Genomic DNA, 13,590 nt, shown 5'->3' with positions numbered 1-13,590 from the left:
CACTGCCTTTTTTTTAGCATTGTCTCCAGCCATTTTCATGTTTCTAGAAATAGGAATGGTGTGCAAGTGGTACTGAGTTCTGCTTCTGCTCATCAAAGCTTTCCATGGCAAAAGCATTTTTAACACTTTCTCTTCTCAGTCATAAAGACTTGGAATGTGACCCAGAGCAGTTTTCCATCCTGGGCCAGCACTGGGCAGCCATTCCCATTGATTTCTGGCACCTCTCATGTGTCAGCTTCTCCAGGCTGGGCACATCCTGCATCTGTCCCCATGGGCTGTGCAGGGTGGCTGTGCTGATGGACACCCTGTTCTCTGCAGTACCAGCTGAGTGGGGCTGGTGCACAGGACAGGGATCCTGTGCTGGCTGTCACATTCTCAGAGGTTTCATGGGGATGGAAGAATGGATCTGCAGTGTGGTTCACTGGGGCTGTGGTGTTTTGTGTGGTAACATGTGCAAGGTGCTGGGTTTTGCCTGCTGAGTTTTGTGGCATGTGAGGTTGTGAGGGATGGATGTTGCAATGGATGTAGGGTATGAGATGGATCTTCCAGGGCTTTCCTGTGAAAGTGGTCAGGTTTGTCATGTTAAAGGATGAAGTGCATGAGCAGCAATAGGGGAAAGAGGGATGTGTGGCTTTTTTTGTCCTTTCAAGGTCTTTCACAGGGGAGATGTGTCCAGAAGAGATGCTTACAATCTGCCTCTGGACCTGAGCTGGTGGTAAAAGTGACCAGTTCAGGTTCTGCTCCATTCTGCATGTTTCACCTGCTGTGATGGGTTGCCCTCAGGGAGCAGCCAGATGCCCACTCAGCTGTTCCTTCACTGTCACCCATAAATGGGGTGGAAAATAGGATGGAAAGCTGATGGATGAGAAAAATAGAGTGAAATCACTAACCAGTTACTGTCACAGATGAAACAGACTTGATGTGCAGAAAATGAATTTATTTACCCACTAAAAGTACAGTAGGATGATGAGAAATAAACACAAACTAGAACCCGCTGCCTGCACCACTCTTTCATCTGAAGCTCAACTTCCCTCCTTCATCCCCAGCTCTTCCACCTCCTCCCCCACAGCAGCACAGGGAGAAGGAAAATGAAAGTGCAGTCAGTTCACAGTAAGTTGTCTCCTCCACTCCCTTTTCGTGCTGTTTCCCTGATCCAGAACAAAACTTGGGTGTTTCACTGAGCCAGAGTGCACTGGGAAAAGCCAATCTCATCTCCAGGTCAGAGCAGGCCAGGAGAGCAGTCCCACAGAGCAGGCAATCCTGTCCTTGCAGGCAGTGGGGCACAGAGGACGCGCAGGGCTGGAGTGGGAAGGGGGCTCTGCACCCCCTGAGCTCCCAGGGCTGTTCCTGCCTCGCTCTTTGTGGCTCAGTGACCACCTCTGGTGAGTGACAGGGCTCAGCGTGTTCACACTGAGCTATCAGCCACTGCCAGGCACTGATACAGCCCATAATATATGCCACAGCACAGGGCCACAACAGAAGGAAATGTGTTCCAAAATAGAGAGAAACCCTGCAGTTTATTTCAGTTGTTTCATTCAGAAAATGCCAGAGCATTTGGTGGCCAGTTTGCAGTATTTTTACTACCCTTTTACAGCCAGCCCCTGTACCAGGTCTAAATAAACTTTGTTACTGACAATAATTAAACTCAAATAATTATCTACATGAAATTATAATTGAAAATATATTGTGTAAGTCACATTAATTTAGTTCATAGTATTTGAATTATATATTCTTAATATCAGTGATGAGAACATTTGTATCACATACAATGCTTGGAAAGTTGCACTAGAGATTAAACTACTTGTTTTCTATAATGTAATATTACCATTTTGCATGGGCTCCAGATTTTATTACAGCTCCTAACTCATGCAAACCTTGCGTTTTACACTTCTTTCTAAGGGAAGAATCTTTAGCAGTGCCTTTTCTAATTTGGGATTGCTGAAAACCAGAATAAGGGAGTGAAGACCCGGAAAAATGTACTGAAATACTAAAATGAGAAATGTCAGTTGATTTGCCTTCTTTGTGACATAAACCATATTTAAGACCAAACATACAAAGTTGATACTGTAAACCACTAAGAAGGAGAAAATAGATTTCATGGCTCTGATGTGGGCATCCATGCTGAGGTCCTTCATGGAGTTGGTCTGCATTGTGCGCTTGTGTCTCCAGAGAGAAAAGAGAAGGAAAACAGCAGAAAAGATGACTACCAGGAATGAAGCAGCATATTCAAAGCCAGCGAGAAAAAAAGAAGGGAAAAAACGTTTATCCATTTTGATATTTGCTGTCCCCAAATTTCCTTGTCTTGTGGAATTTCTGTTGCAGTGCGGTTTATCAGCGATGTCATAGGCAACGATGCCGACAGCCAAAGCTAAAATCCCTGATCCCAACAAGACCCCGGGCACCATCCTGTCAATTTTTACTTTCAGGTAGATGAAGAAGCTGTTCCTGAAATTGGCAATTTTTATACAATAAAAACCACAAAGAGAGGCTGAAAACCACAAGTTGCACTGATTAAAAAAGGATTGAAAAAATACAGCTAGTTGAAGTATGGTTTGAACATAAAGGTAATTGGGATAAATAAAGGAAAGAAATTTATATATCCAGGCGATGCACAAATACCAAAACCTGGAGCATCCCAGCAGCAGCAAGATCTTCTCATTAGAGTTCAAGGTTTTCTTTTTGACCCAGGCAATGCAAAGCACACAAACGATGAAAGCATTTATCCACATGCCAGGAAATGCCTCCACGGTGATGATGGCCACAGTTAAGACCCCATATGAAGTGACATTGAATTGCTGTGGAGGGTGACAAGCTTCCATGGTGCGAGCTGGGGAGCAGAGCTGTGCTGGCCAAGGGGGCTGTGGCAGCAGAGCCTGAGGCAGGTCAGTGGCTGCTGTTGGTGGAGTGTCAGGGATGGCAAGAGGAGCTTTATAGAGCTGCTGCTGCTGCTGGGGGGGATTTTGGTGCCGCTGCTGTGGGCAGCAGGGCAGGTGCAGGGATGTAAATGTGCTGGGTATCCTCTTACTCGGGGCCAGTGTCACTCTTGACTATTTGAATGTTGGTTTGGGGGGGCTGTGCTAGGTGTCACAAACAGCAGAGATGTTTTTCTGCAGTGGAGAGTGTTGTGATTTTGAGACTGTTCTCTGTTTGATCTGACAGATAGAGCCTTTCTCTTGCCCCCTGTCCTTGAGGTGGCATAGAATAACCCCTGAGTGCTGGCCCTGCCCTTTCCTGACTGCTGTATCATCTGAACTGAACCCTCTCCTAAACAACTATATCATCTACCTGGAGATGATAAAAAAATTAACAAAAAATTTACCCTGGCAAAAATTAACCCTGTCCTGGTCAGAACCAGGATAAAATATTACAATAGCAGGATCACACTGTGACTGTGGCTTGGAATCAGCTCAGTGTGAGGAATATGGTACCTTAAAAAAAGTAAAGGTGTCTATAAATCAGAATCTCCAGTGCTGAGTTTTGAGATCAAGAAAATATGGATCAGGTGCTTGAAAGACAGGGGTCTGCTTTTTGTTCAAATCCCTCTGGCACCACTGAAGAACAGGAAGGATTCTCCAGGACATTGTATCTACCAGCTTATGTGCATTTTTTTCAATGTCCTTGTGCATCTCAAAATGCATCAGACTGCTGATTTTATGCATATGGAGGGACACACAGCTGTATTAAGATCTGAGAGACATCACACACAGACTGCATTGCTTCCATCTGAGCTTGGTTTAGGCTGAACATCTTCCCTCTCCAGAATGCTTTATTATTATAGGAAATCCAAGAGGATTAGCCTTGATTAGCTAACTGGTTAGGCTATTAGTGGCCCAGTTTCTTCTGAGAAAATCTATTCAATCCATAACTGGCCTTCAATATGCAGAAGACCACAATTGTTTCAGAACCCTAGAAAACAAAATGAAATCTCCTCAGGGCAGGTGTCATAAACTTGTTATGGAAATATAAATTCAACTCCAAATGCTTCCTAGCTCCAGAAGGTGGATTGGCATGGTATCAAGTGGCATTAATTATTTCTTTGCTTGTTTCTGGGGAGTTGCTATTTAAGGAGAGTTGGGTAGTTTCGTGAGGCAGCCTGCTAGTCTGTGTGGTCTTTGGAAAAAGTGATTGAGAGGTTGCTCTCAACCACTGCAGTGGTTGAGAGGTTGCTCTGGCCTAAATGGTTGTATCGCTCAGTTCAGAATCAGGAAGGAAGCTTTTGGCAGGTGAGATGAGAAATGCACACCTGGCACTGGGTGTGAGGTAAAACAACCCTCTGAGCGTGAGCTGGTAAAATAAGTGACCAGTTCAGGTTCTGCTCTGTTCATGCTGGTGTGAAGGAAATTTTCCTGTCTCACCACCCAGGCAGCCTCTGACAGTCACAGCCCAGCACCAGAGACTGTCACTGCAGGGACCAAAGCCCCTTCACCATGGGCAGCTGCCCCACTCCACTCCCTGCACACACCACGCTCATAGCTGAGGTTTCCTCACCAGCTTGGCACTGGCTTTCCCATAGTGGAGTCTCAGGCCTCTGGATCTTTCAAGCACTTTAATCATGGCACAGTAGCACAGAAGCAGCTCAAGCTGGGTGCCTCTGAGGAGGTAGCCCAAACAATTGAACCCCTGGGATTTTGTGTCCTTCCTGTCTGTGCACATGATGACTGGGGTGTCTTAAGTGTCCAGTCAGCTGGCTGGTGCCACAAGTCCCTGTGCCCTTTGCTGTGCAAGGCTTGGCACCATGCTTGGGACTCCCAGCACTTCCCGACAACCTGCAGCTCCCTCCCATTGCAGCTGCTCCCTGAGCTGTCTGCACTGAATGTGTTCCTCCACACTGGAACTATTTCACATTTCACTCTCATGGTGAGTTGTCCTTGGGCAGCTCTTAGAGCTTCCCTCAGTCACTCCTTGACTCTCACTCTGGAATAGGACAGAGGAGGCAAAATAAGATGGAACTGCTCATGAGATGAGACCAAGACAGGGGAATCACTCCCCAGTTATTCTCACAGACAAAACAGACTTGACACAGGGAAAATCAGTTTAATTTATTGCCTATTGAAAACAGAGTAGGATGATGTAGAACATGCACACAACTAGAATATTTGATCTTCACCCCCGCAATAATCTCTGGCTCAGTTTAACTCATTTAGAGATTCTCTAGCACCTCTTCTCCTCAGGAGCACAGGAGCACAGGGAATGTTGTTGGCAGTTCATAAAAAGTTGTCTCCTTCATTTTTCTCCTGCTCCAGCATGGCTCCCTCCCATGGCCTGCAGTCCTTCAGGACTTCTCTTTTCCCAGAGAAGCCACAAGGGTCGCTGATGAGATGAGCAACGTCTGGTGTTGGGACCATTAGAGTGCCTGGAATTGGCTTTTCCCAGCATGGGACAGCCTTGACCTCACCTGGTTGAGACCCCACAGGCCCCCAGCTGCAGCTCCTGGCCCAGGCACCCTGTACATCTGCCTGTGGGTCACTGTGAGATGAAGCTGTGGCTTCATTCCACGCTGCACCTTGCACAAAACCCACCTTCCTGGGGCTGTAACTGAGCCAGAGTGCACTGGGAAAAGCCAATCTCATCTCCAGGTCAGAGCAGGCCAGGAGAGCAGTCCCACAGAGCAGGCAATCCTGTCCTTGCAGGCAGTGAGGCACAGAGGATGCGCAGGGCTGGAGTGGGAAGGGGGCTCTGCACCCCCTGAGCTCCCCAGGGCCGTTCCTGCCTCGCTCTTTGTGGCTCAGTGACCACCTCTGGTGAGTGACAGGGCTCAGCGTGTTCACACTGAGCTATCAGCCACTGCCAGGCACTGATACAGCCCATAATATATGCCACAGCACAGGGCCACAGCAGAAGGAAGGATATACCAAAATTGAGATAAAGCTGTTGTTTCATTCAGTCAATTCAATCAGTGAAAACTAAAATGTTTGAGCCAGGTTTGCAGCATGATTATTGTCCTTTTGCATCCAGCACCTGTACAAGGTCTAAATGACTTTGCTACGTACAATAATTTAATTCTAAGAGCTGTTTTAATTAAATGCAAATAAAAATTCATTTGCCTCCTACTAACATTAGTTTAAAGAGTTTGAAATGTATATTCCTAACATCTAGGCTGAACTTCTCTCCAATCTACTCTGCCTGGAGAGTTGCAATGAACATTAATTGAAATTGTTTTCTCTAAAGATATTTTGCATGAGCTCCAGCATTTGTAACAGTTTCTACCTCATGCAAAGCTTGCACTTCACACAAGAGAGAATCCTAAGCAGTGTCTTTTCCAGCTTGGGATTGCTGAGAATGAGAATAAGGGAATGAACACCTGGATAAGCATGTTGAATTGAGAAACTTAGAAATAGCACATGACTTTGGTAATCCATTGAATAAACTAGAGTCAAGATCAGAAACATAAAGTTGATGCTGTACATCACTAAGAAGGAGAGAACAGATTTCATGGCTCTGATGTGGGCATCCATGCTGAGGCTGTTCATGGAGTTTGTCTGCATCTTGCACTTGTGTCTCCAGAGAGAAAAGAGAAGGAAAACAGCAGCAAAGATGACCACCAGGAATGAAGCAGCAAGTACAAAACCAGTGAGAAAATAAAGACGGAAAAAACGTTCCTTTATATCAATTGTTGCTTTCCAAAGTTCTTCTGGGCAGGTGAAATTGATGTTTTTACAGATAGCTTTATCAATAGTGTTGTAGACAAGAATTCCAATAATCAGGGAGAACATCAATGACCCCAACAAGAGCCAGGGCACCATCCTGTCAATTTTTACTTTCAGGTAGATGAAGAAGCTGTTCCTGAAATTGGCAATTTTTATACAATAAAAACCACAAAGACAGGCAGAAACCCACAAGTTAGAACAATTACAAAAGCTGTAAGAACCTTGAAGTAGTGGAAATATGGGATGAACTTGAAGGTAATAGGGAAAAATTTCTGAGACAAAGACATATACCCATGAGAAGAACAAATACCAAAACCTGGAGCATCCCAGCAGCAGCAAGATCTTCTCATTAGAGTTCAAGGTTTTCTTTTTGACCAAGGCAATGCAAAGCACACAAACGATGAAAGCATTTATCCACATGCCAGGAAATGCCTCCACGGTGATGATGGCCAAAGCCATGGGCCCATACACAGTGACATTGAATTGCTGTGGAGGGTGACAAGCTTCCATGGTGCGAGCTGGGGAGCAGAGCTGTGCTGGCCAAGGGGGCTGTGGCAGCAGAGCCTGAGGCAGGTCAGTGGCTGCTGTTGGTGGAGTGTCAGGGATGGCAAGAGGAGCTTTATAGAGCTGCTGCTGCTGCTGGGGGGGATTTTGGTACCGCTGCTGTGGGCAGCAGGGCAGGTGCAGGGATGTAAATGTGCTGGGTATCCCCTTACCCGGGGCCACTCTTGACTATTTGAATGTTGGTTTGGGGGAGCTGTGCTGGGTGTCACAAAGAGCAGAGATGTTTTTCTGCGGTGGAGAGTGTTGTGATATTGATACTGATCCCTGTTTGATCAGTGTCAGGCTTCAGGATCTGGGTTCTTCTGTCCCTTTTTTGCCTATGATGATCATGCAGAGCCCTGGATGTGCTCAGCAGGTCAGGGGACTCAGTGGCCTTTTTAGTTTGAGAGTCTGTGTGCTGCAACATTCAGCCTACATGCTGGAAAACCGGAGTTTATTTTGATGCTTCACAGGCATTGAAATCCATGTTTGTTTTTCCAATGGCATTGCCTTAAGAGTTAGTGAAGAGTCCCATAGTGGAGCAGGTGATGGGAGCTAAGAAAATAAAGCTGGTACTTCTTACAAGTTTAATTTGGAGCATATGACGTAAATTGGTAAAAATCAGGACAAGTCCCTGTGCCAGGGTTCCCATCTCATCTGCTTGGGAAAGTGAAGGCTTTCAAAGATGGCACCATGCTGAGTTTCCTCCACACTGCAATGCCCTAAAGCTTCCAAATGACTTTAGACCCTGAAAGCTGTGAGGTTTTTCCCAGGCAAGTTGTGTTAAGCTCTGTGGGGCATGGACTGCCTGTGCCCTTTGGGGTGGTACAGGACCTGTCCCATTTGGCCTTGCACAGCAGGACCACAGTAACCAAGGAGATCTCATCTGATGCTGTGGTGGAGGCAGGAAAAATGAAACCCCAAGCAAGAGCTCTATGGCTACAGGAAATGAACCCCCAGCATTTTCTCTCTTCCAAATGATGATAGCCATGTTTTCTGTGGGATATAAGAGCTAGGAATATGTTACATGAATATTCATATCACATGCTCCTAATTGCATTGATTGGCCACCATAAAGACTTCGAATGTGACCCAGAGCAGTTTTCCATCCTGGGCCAGCACTGGGCAGCCATTCCCATTGATTTCTGGCACCTCTCATGTGTCAGCTTCTCCAGGCTGGGCACATCCTGCATCTGTCCCCTTGGGCTGTGCAGGGTGGCTGTGCTGATGGACACCCTGTCCCCTGCAGTGCCAGCTGAGTGGGGCTGGTGCGCAGGACAGGGATCCTGTGCTGGCTGTCACATTCTCAGGGGTTTCAGGAGGATGGAAGAATGGATCTGCAGTGTGGTTCACTGGGGCTGTGGTGTTTTGTGTGGTAACATGTGCAAGGTGCTGGGTTTTGCCTGCTGAGTTTTGTGGCATGTGAGGTTGTGAGGGATGGATGTTGCAATGGATGTAGGGCATGAGATGGATCTTCCAGGGCTTTCCTGTGAAAGTGGTCAGGTTTGTCATGTTAAAGGTTGAAGTGCATGAGCAGCAGCTGGGGAAGAAGGGATGTGTGGCTGTTCCTGTCCTTTCAAGGCCTTTCACAGGGAAGATGTGTCTTGCAGAGCTGCTTACAATCTGCCTCTGGACCTGAGCTGGTGGTAAAAGTGACCAATTCAGGTTCTGTTTTGTATTTGCTGACACTATTTCGTGTTTCACCTGCTGTGATGGGTTGCCCTCAGGGAGAAGGCAGAACTCCACTGAGGTGTTCCTTCTCTCTCACCCACAGGAAGAGAAGGGGCAAAAAACACGATGGAAATACTCAGGGTTCGAAAGAATGGCAGGGAGATCACTCACCAGTTACTGTCATGTACACAATGCATTTGACACCAGGAAAATGAATTTAATTTATTTAAATATAGAAAATTGAGCAGGATAATGAGGAAGAAATGGAAAACTTGATCACACTCCCTCCACACCCCTTTCATCTGAGGCTCAACTTCCCTTCTTCATCTCCAGCTCCTCCACCTCCTCCCCCACAGCAGCACAGGGGCAAGTTGAATAGGGGCTGCAGTCAGATCTTAATGAGTTGTCTCCTCCACTCCTGACTCCTCAAGCTGTTTCCCTGACTGAGAGCAAAGCCTGTTAGCTGGGTGTTTCACTGAGCCGGAGTGCACTGGGAAAAGCCAATCTCATCTCCAGGTCAGAGCAGGCCAGGAGAGCAGTCCCACAGAGCAGGCAATCCTGTCCTTGCAGGCAGTGAGGCACAGAGGACACGCAGGGCTGGAGTGGGAAGGGGGCTCTGCACCCCCTGAGCTCCCCAGGGCCGTTCCTGCCTCGCTCTTTGTGGCTCAGTGACCACCTCTGGTGAGTGACAGGGCTCAGCGTGTTCACACTGAGCTATCAGCCACTGCCAGGCACTGATACAGCCCATAATATATGCCACAGCACAGGGCCACAACAGAAGGAAATGTGTTCCAAAATAGAGAGAAACCTATTCATTGCAGCCATTTCATTCTGTGAATACCAAAACATTTGTGGCAGGTTGGCAGGATTGTTATTCCATTTTTTGCAGCCAGTTTGTGTTCCAGTCTTGCACATTTTTCTGTTCCATTAAGAGTATAGAAATTTGGCAGAAAATAAAGCCCTTGCTGGTCCTCAGAGATGAAAGGGCCTGGGTGCAGCTCAGTTTAATTTCTGATTATGGCAAATTCAACATGTAAGTCTTGTCATGTTCAATAAGAACTTTCAGATTCACAGAATCACAACTCATGCATTTTATTGTAGAAATACAAATTTGGAATTGCCACTAATAAATACACTCACTGGACTAGCTCTAAATATATTTAGGAAAAAAGAAGAAAAACAGAAGAGCAGTGGGTATTTCATTAAGCTCAACTTCACCACCAGGTAGGCCTATGAGCAGAATTTCACCAGGGTACAATCTGACAAAATCAAAAGAGCAAATCTTAACCAAGAGGTGTTCCCTGTTTGGGGAGGAGAGCAAAGCAATCCTGCTCTCCTGTCTGCACAGTGGGGTCATGGTCTCATCCTCTGCCAGGGAGGGTTTGAAATGCCAAATGGATACTTTTAGGAGAAATGCAGGTGAGGCTGCAGTCAAAATACCTCCTTGCTGCCATGGTGAATGCTGGTGGGCAGCCAGCTGCTGCGGAGATGAGGGATACCCAGGGTTGTGATTGCAAAGGCTGTGACTCTTGGGAAGGGGCTGAACACTTAATTAGCATCACTCCCTCTTCCACTGGGCCCAGGCAGAGGTAAAGGGGCTCTGCCTGATGATCCATCACTCCACCAGCAGACTCATGTCCCCATTAATCCCTTCACCACACAGGGGCTTAGGCATCGTTCCTACCATCAGGGCCAAATGACTTTGTTAATAAAAAATGTATATCTCAAAGATTTAGCTAAATCTAAATATGATAAAAAAGTATTTAGTTCACAATAATTTAGCTCAAAAGATACAAATGAAGTTTTCATAACTTGGATGAACATCAGTATCATCTACACTGCCTGGAGAGCTGCATCAGAAATTAAATTACTTGTTTTCTACAGTTTTCAAGATTTTGCATGGACTCCAGCTGTTATCACAGTTCCTACTTGATGAAAAACTCACACATTCTCTCACAGGAGAGAATCTTCAGCAGTGCCTTTTCCAGCTTGGGATTACTGAAAATCAGAATAAGAGAATGAACAGCTGGAAAAGCACACAGATATATATATAAAAGGAGTTTCATGATATTTTCTTTCTTCGTGGCATAAATTATTGTCAAGACCAAACATACAAAGTTGATGCTGTACATCACTAAGAAGGAGAGAACAGATTTCATGGCTCTGATGTGGGCATCCATGCTGATGTCCTTCATGGAGCTTGTCTGCATCGTGCGCTTGTGTCTCCAGAGAGAAAAGAGAAGGAAAACAGCAGCAAAGATGACTACCAGGAATGAAGCAGCAAATACAAAACCAGAGAGTAAAAAAGTAGAGAAAAGATGTATATCCTTTCTGATAGTTACTTCCCAAAAATTTCCTTGGCAGGTGGAAGTGATGTTGTTCCTCTGGAGAGTTTCAGAGAGGTCAGCGATAAAGATGCTGATAGCCAAGGCTACAGTCTCTGACCCCAACAAGAGCCAGGGCACCATCCTCTCAATTTTTACTTTCAGGTAGATGAAGAAGCTGTTCCTGAAATTGGCAATTTTTATGCAGTAGAAACCACAAAGAGAGGCTGAAACCCACAAGTTGGAATAATTAAAAAAGGTTGCCAAAGATCTAATTAGTTGACGTATGGTTTGAACTTGAAGGAAATTGGGATAAATCATAGGAAGGAAGCGGTATATCCATGTGAGGCACAAATACCAAAACCTGGAGCATCCCAGCAGCAGCAAGATCTTCTCATTAGAGTTCAAGGTTTTCTTTTTGACCCAGGCAATGCAAAGCACACAAACGATGAAAGCATTTATCCACATGCCCACAAACACCTCCAGGGTGATGATGGCCACAGTTGTGGCCCCATATGAAGTGACATTGAATTCCTGTGGAGGGTAACAAGCTTCCATGGTGCGAGCTGGGGAGCAGAGCTGTGCTGGCCAAGGGGGCTGTGGCAGCAGAGCCTGAGGCAGGTCAGTGGCTGCTGTTGGTGGAGTGTCAGGGATGGCAAGAGGAGCTTTATAGAGCTGCTGCTGCTGCTGGGGGGGATTTTGGTACCGCTGCTGTGGGCAGCAGGGCAGGTGCAGGGATGTAAATGTGCTGGGTATCCCCTTACCCGGGGCCACTCTTGACTATTTGAATGTTGGTTTGGGGGGACTGTGCTGGGTGACAGAAACAGCAGAGATGTTTTTCTGCGGTGGAGAGTGTTGTGATATTGATACTGATCCCTGTTTGATCAGTGTCAGGCTTCAGGATCTGGGCTCTTCTGTCCCTTTTTTGCCTATGATGATCATGCAGAGCCCTGGATGTGCTCAGCAGGTCAGGGGACTCAGTGGCCTTTTTAGTTTGAGAGTCTGTGTGCTGCAACATTCAGCCTACATGCTGGAAAACCGGAGTTTATTTTGATGCTTCACAGGCATTGAAATCCATGTTTGTTTTTCCAATGGCATTGCCTTAAGAGTTAGTGAAGAGTCCCATAGTGGAGCAGGTGATGGGAGCTAAGAAAATAAAGCTGGTACTTCTTACAAGTTTAATTTGGAGCATATGACGTAAATTGGTAAAAATCAGGACAAGTCCCTGTGCCAGGGTTCCCATCTCATCTGCTTGGGAAAGTGAAGGCTTTCAAAGATGGCACCATGCTGAGTTTCCCCCACACTGCAATGCCCTAAAGCTTCCAAATGAATTTAGACCCAGGCAAGTTGTGTTAAGCTCTGTGGGGCATGGACTGCCCGTGCCCTTTGGGGTGGTACAGGACCTGTCCCATTTGGCCTTGCACATCAGGACCACAGTAACCAAGGAGATCTCATCTGATGCTGTGGTGGAGGCAGGAAAAATGAAACCCCAAGCAAGGGCTCTCTGGCTACAGGAAATGAACCCCCAGCATTTTCTCTCTTCTCCAAACAAGAAAAGATCTCTGTACTTTTCCTCTGTGATGTTATCTCTTATGAATAGATTCCTACTTTGGTTTGTTTAGAGAAAAAAATGATGTTTAGCTTGAAGGGCTGACTTCTTTCTAGGACAGGCCCATTTCCTACTCAAAGCCTACTTACTCAAGCTCTCTGCCTTGTGCTGTGGGTAGGGGTGTCATGGCCAAAGCCCTTTTCTACCTAATTGCTGAACATAGAGGTGAACATCCTCACAGCCATGACTTGTAATTTCAGATGTGAAATAGAGGAGCAGGATTCCATGCCTAAGCTAAAGGCACTCTAGGGATTTTGGTGCCGCTGCTGTGGGCAGCAGGGCAGGTGCAGGGATGTAAATGTGCTGGGTATCCCCTTACCCGGGGCCACTCTTGACTATTTGAATGTTGGTTTGGGGGGGCTGTGCTGGGTGTCACAAAGAGCAGAGATGTTTTTCTGCGGTGGAGAGTGTTGTGATATTGATACTGATCCCTGTTTGATCAGTGTCAGGCTTCAGGATCTGGGCTCTTCTGTCCCTTTTTTGCCTATGATGATCATGCAGAGCCCTGGATGTGCTCAGCAGGTCAGGGGACTCAGTGGCCTTTTTAGTTTGAGAGTCTGTGTGCTGCAACATTCAGCCAGATGCTGGAGAAGTGGGGTTTATTTTGATGCTTCACAGGCATTGAAATCCGTTTGTTTTTCCAATGGCATTGCCTTAAGCGTAAAGTGATGAGCCCCAGAGTGGGCCAGGTGATGGGAGCAAGAAATCAAAGCTGGATTTTTTTACAAGTTAAATTTGGGACATATGACATAAATTGGTAAAAATCAGACGAGTCCCTGTGCCAGGGTTCCCATCT

The 13,590-nt window shown here is 46.3% G+C and overlaps 3 protein-coding genes across 3 annotated transcripts; all 3 read right to left on the bottom strand.

The window, feature by feature from the left end:
* Positions 1 to 1,859: 1,859 nt before the first annotated feature.
* Positions 1,860 to 2,819, bottom strand: LOC139599563 (taste receptor type 2 member 2-like). Its single transcript, XM_071446910.1, has one exon. The coding sequence runs from the start codon at positions 2,817 to 2,819 to the stop codon at positions 1,860 to 1,862; it is 960 nt and encodes a 319-aa protein (XP_071303011.1).
* Positions 2,820 to 6,203: 3,384 nt separating this feature from the next.
* Positions 6,204 to 7,157, bottom strand: LOC139593337 (taste receptor type 2 member 2-like). Its single transcript, XM_071434210.1, has one exon. It carries the CDS (start codon positions 7,155 to 7,157, stop codon positions 6,204 to 6,206), a length of 954 nt encoding a protein of 317 aa, XP_071290311.1.
* A 3,629-nt stretch (positions 7,158 to 10,786) lies between these two features.
* On the bottom strand, positions 10,787 to 11,743 carry LOC139593281 (taste receptor type 2 member 9-like). Its single transcript, XM_071434088.1, has one exon. It carries the CDS (start codon positions 11,741 to 11,743, stop codon positions 10,787 to 10,789), a length of 957 nt encoding a protein of 318 aa, XP_071290189.1.
* Positions 11,744 to 13,590: the final 1,847 nt, after the last annotated feature.

This window comes from Agelaius tricolor, unplaced genomic scaffold, assembly GCF_023055355.1.
Source record: "Agelaius tricolor isolate 1412-34295 unplaced genomic scaffold, bAgeTri1.0.p SCAF_1, whole genome shotgun sequence".
Classification (NCBI taxonomy): Eukaryota; Metazoa; Chordata; class Aves; order Passeriformes; family Icteridae; genus Agelaius; species Agelaius tricolor.
Note: the sequence above shows the minus strand (reverse complement) of the source record. Positions and strands in the feature narration are given on the sequence as shown.

Excerpts from the sequence above, each read along its gene's own strand:
- LOC139593337 (XM_071434210.1), bottom strand. The coding sequence starts at position 7,157 with ATGGAAGCTTGTCACCCTCCACAGCAATTCAATGTCACTGTGTATGGG.
- LOC139599563 (XM_071446910.1), bottom strand. The coding sequence starts at position 2,819 with ATGGAAGCTTGTCACCCTCCACAGCAATTCAATGTCACTTCATATGGG.
- LOC139593281 (XM_071434088.1), bottom strand. The coding sequence starts at position 11,743 with ATGGAAGCTTGTTACCCTCCACAGGAATTCAATGTCACTTCATATGGG.